The 5,000-nt window shown below is 32.0% G+C and overlaps 1 protein-coding gene across 36 annotated transcripts in view; it reads right to left on the bottom strand.

Moving 5' to 3' along the window:
- Positions 1 to 5,000, bottom strand: part of LOC113824337 (zinc finger and BTB domain-containing protein 7B) — a 121,788-nt gene that overhangs the window by 95,314 nt on the left and 21,474 nt on the right. Inside the window, exon 6 of one of the 36 annotated variants that reach the window (XM_070142950.1) lies at positions 325 to 665. The exons of 34 other annotated variants lie outside the window; for them this stretch is intronic. In XM_070142950.1, the coding sequence (XP_069999051.1) occupies positions 348 to 665 (318 nt within the window). In that variant the 3' untranslated portion in view covers positions 325 to 347. Of the gene's footprint in view, positions 1 to 324; positions 666 to 2,805 lie in introns of those variants that run through there. One more of the 36 variants, XM_070142956.1, reaches the window with a different exon arrangement.

Genomic DNA, 5,000 nt, shown 5'->3' on the forward strand with positions numbered 1-5,000 from the left:
GATGATGATGATGAAACAGATGATGATGATGAAACAGATGATGATGATGAAACAGATGATGATGATGAAACAGATGATGATGATGAAACAGATGATGATGATGAAACAGATGATGATGATGATGGATATCAATAATAATAATAATAATAATAATAATAATAATAATAATAATAATAATAATAATAATAATAATAATAATAATAATAATAATAATAATAATAATAATAATAATAATAATAATAATAATAATAACAACAATAATAACAATAATAATAATAATTACAATAATAACTAGTACTCTTTTTACACAGTACCTTTATTTTCTTACAATACTAGCTGGTAGCTCACTACATGAACGGTTTCTCTCCCGTGTGAATCCGGATGTGGTTATTCAGTAAATCTTTACTGTTTGTGCGAAAATGACACAACCTACAGGTGTAAGGATTCAAGCCAGTGTGCGTGCGGATGTGCTGTCTCATGTTATCCTTAGATGCAGCTCTATAAGTACAATAGGGGCAAGTAAAAGGTTTCTCTCCAGTATGGGTACGAATGTGTTTGGGCATGTGGTCTTTCCTAACTGTGGAATACGGACAGTAGGGACACTGATGCACCTTGCCGCCAGCCCGTCTCCCGCTATTCCGCGAACCATCACTGAACAGTCCCACCTGTCAGGAACGCCTATCTTAATTACTGTTATCACCAAAAAAATATTCATTATGATGAAAATCACACATAATAAATTATGCATAAGACATTTTTCCCACTATAAAAAAAGAACTCTGCAAAATGAAAGCATTTCACATCAAAATAATATAGAATAAAAGCCTTAAAAATATTTAATTTGTATCATTTCATTCAATACATTTTGCAAAGTTGAATTTTCATGAAGTACAATTTTCATGATTTCTAGTAACTGTACATTCTAAAAAGATTGATAACTGTCACTACCATCCACCATCAAACATAGACTAAATGATCATAAATCCAAAGAAGAGAAGTCAAGTAGCATTTTCTGAAAGAATAAACAGTGGAAATATCATCCATGAACACTAAATAGTAATTTTTGAAAAAAAGAAAAAAAATGAGCAAGTACGCACAAATACTCATAGAAAAAAGAACCATACAACGATAAAATCACGAGAATATAAAGGCCATTTAATTCTTCAACCCAATTTTACAAAAACCACTTCCTTCCCATTCCCCTAGCCACCATCCACCAAAAATGTGGAATGCATTCTCAAACATATTTCCTCTTATTTTTAAATTTGCTAAATTACTTTCAATAGCTTTTCCTTAGAGAAAAAGGAAAAAAGTATAGTAAAATTCAATTATACACAAAAAACAAGAAATTCACCAAAAGAAAACCAGAAACAAGTGACTGAGATCAAATGTGTCTCAAGCATTTAAAAGTAAAAAACAAAGTAAGTAGAGTTCAAAGGTACCAACACTACTTTTTACTTTTATAAAAACTGATATACCGAGGAGTGTAACCTACGACAACGCATCCAAAACCAACTGGTCACAAAAATTAATCACAAAACAGTGTATATCCCTGGACAAATACCACAAGAGAGACCACCAGGAGCTTTCGTACTATTTTACAGAAATTTTTAATAAAACAAAATAATAACCAGACTGTCTTATACATTTTACAAAACAGCTTACATCTCCATTCATGATTCTATCTCAAAACAAATGTATCAAAAGATCTTATATACATCCTATATACATACATGTAAATGTGTGATTCATACACTTCTATGTAGCATTGTATTTCTAATTTGAATATTCACAACATTCTTGGAATAAATTAAAGGTAACATATCTGTTGCAAAAGGTAAGAGGTATGACTAATACTCAAAAATTCCCAAGAGCAAACAAAAATTCTCACATTCACACACTCTCATACATACATTTGATTTAATCTATCTAACCCCTCTTCCACAAAATCGTGAAGACTACTTTCAATGTAAAGTACAGTATTAAGGGGACCATCTTTTTTCTTCTTTTTTTTCGATCTTTCTTACTGATTTGGATGAAACTCACCCCCTTTTATTTAGACCCTAGCCTGAACACTGTGGTAGATTTTTTTTTCAAAATTGCCCTAACAGTAAAAAAAAAAATCTTGCTTTTTTTAATGCAATCTCACATCTTCAAAAACGATAAAACATTAAATTTTATTTGATTTTTGGACAGAACTATCCTATAACTACAACCTGTTCGTTCCGTTTTAATTTTTTTTTTTCCTTTTTTTTTTTTGGGGGGGGGGGTGAATTCACGCGACTTCACTAAAATCAAAAAAGTTTAATTTTTCTTACATTTGTGACTTTTGCAAGAAGCACAGGCAAAAATTGGAAGAAAAACACATTAGAGAAAGTTGTAGATATTTCATTTTTTCTACAAAATGAGCCATAATGCTAATTTTGGGTATAATTTGCACACATGAGGATTTGCCCCCCCCCCCTCAAGGTAGTGTTTCGAGATATCAACATTTTCCGTTTTCTTTTCATAATCATTTTGGTATTAACAAAACAAGGTATAAGAGTAGTCTTCCTACACCATAATCCTATATCATTTACCAGCAATCCGAAGTCTTGCGGATATTGCCAGCACATAACTCTTTCTCAAAATCTTAAGTATAGTATAGAAGGGTGGCAGTAGTTTTAGGTGTCTATAGGCCTACATTGACCTTTTTTTTTTCTAAAATCCAGAAGAAAGCATACAGCCATTCTGATTTAATTTCTGAATAGAACAATCTTTCTATAATATGCAGAAGCCAATTTTTACAAGTTAATCTTTTGTGTGTGTGTGTGTGTGTGAACATTTTACAAAGGAGACTACTTCAACACATTAAAAAGGGATTTTGAAAATGTCACTTTTTTAAGAAGCACATGAAAATTTTGCAAATCCTTATTTCAGCATGTAATAGATCTACTATTCTGCTACAAAATGAGCCATAATACGTTAAAATTGGAATGAAAATGCGTGTGCTATGCGTAAAAATGTGTAGGACCCAATCATCGCGATTTTTTTTCTTTTTCATTTTCTTAACATTTTATAAAACAATTCCAGTACAAAATACTTGTATATGATATAATAATCTACTATCTTTTTTCCTTTTCATTTTTTTAACATTTTACAAAACAATTCCTGTACAAAATACTTGTATATATAATAATCTATTATTCACCTTTACTGTTGCTCTAATGGGGTTTTACAATATATAATACTAGCCAAAAAAATTACTGTTCTCCAGCCGGACGGGTATCACACGCTTCCTGTTTTGAACTTAACAAGGTGACATCAGTCCATGCCTCACAAGTCTTTTCAGAGGTGTTTAACTCTACGGAGCAAAATAGCCAATTTTCAATATAACGCTCATGAAATGACAATATGCAAGTACAGGGCAGTGTAATAATATGTATAAGATATGTAAGGATATATAGATCATTTCTGTGTATTTATATTGTTACTTCCATTTGTTTGTTTGTTAGTTAGTAAGTTGCTAATTGTTTGTTGTTTTATGTTTGTTTGCTGATATTTCTAAAAGTTATTAACACGTTTTAATGAGATTTTTTACAAAGGTGACTTTTAACCTAACTTAGACGCCAATTGCACTTTGATGGTGATGTGGACCATGGTTTGGATCCAGTATTTTTTCTTTTTTTTTTTTTACAGGTTTTAATAAAATTTTTACCTGAGCTGTGTCTTAACCTAACTAATATTCCATAAAATCTTGGTGGTGTTCCGGATCATTTGGCAATCCTACTCCCAATTTGGGGGGGGGGGGTTGCATTTCGAAATATTTAGCTCATACATCAATCTATGTATGGTGAAAACAAAGAAAAGAAAATACTCCATATGAACAGAACATCATGTTCAATTATTTGTATGAAAAATTTCTTTATCGTTTTTCTTATGCCTGCCAGGTTTTTAAAATAAATAAAAAACGAAAGTTGGTCTCATCTTATGTGAAATTTAATTAACTTTCAGAAAATAATGTAATTCTTTAATTATCTCTAATCATTACGTCACAAATGTCGATTTTCTTTACGTCACAAATGTCGATTTTCTGAGGTAATGTGAAAAAAATATTTCGGTTGACATTGAAAAGGAGAGAACTGGGGGGCCTGGAACTCCAAGGAAATGCATTGAACTCAATATTGGCAAGATGGGTGAAAAACACCAAAAAATGACCAGATGGCCCCCTTAACCCATTTACCACAGGTTTCCCACATATGAAACACCCAGAACAATAAACATTGCTGGGCGTCCCACCAGTGACAAGTTGGATTGGAGCTTGCGCTCCAATTCCGTCGCGGGACGCAACCAGCATGCGGGCAGATTTCGGGCCAGCCGGGCACACCAATTTTGTAGCCACCTGGAAACTATTATTTTCGGATTCAAAATATACCAGCGCTAGTAGGTTAAACAAGACCATCTGAAATGAAGTGCTACAAAATGCATTAGGATAAAAACAAAAACATTATCCTCAATTGAGTACATTCAGGTTGGATTTATGATTATTTGTGTCCTGAACATGATAAAAAGACTATTCTATAAATATGTAGTATGTTGAAAAACATTTGATGAACAGGTGTTATGTATCAGTATCCACATTATCCACTTCAAAAAGCATGAAATGAAATATTAAACAACCTGTCAGTTTTTTCCACATATAATGAATTGGAAATATACATATATTAACATATAAACATCCTCTTCCAAATGGGGTATACAATCAAACTTTTCAGTGCACAAGGTACTTCATGAGTTACTTCCTCAAAAACTTTTTTATATTCCATCTATAAGACTAACAACAAAAATAAATGAACTATATATTCTAGATCACAGTCAAGTTTATAGTATTATAAAAAACTAAGTATGATGCTTCATATGAAACTGCAGTGCATACCTGTGAGAAGCACGGTAAGGACAATAGGAACAAGAATAAGGTTTTTCTCCAGTATGTACACGGATGTGTGTGTTTAGAGTATTCT

This window comes from Penaeus vannamei, chromosome 30, assembly GCF_042767895.1.
Source record: "Penaeus vannamei isolate JL-2024 chromosome 30, ASM4276789v1, whole genome shotgun sequence".
Classification (NCBI taxonomy): domain Eukaryota; kingdom Metazoa; phylum Arthropoda; class Malacostraca; order Decapoda; family Penaeidae; genus Penaeus; species Penaeus vannamei.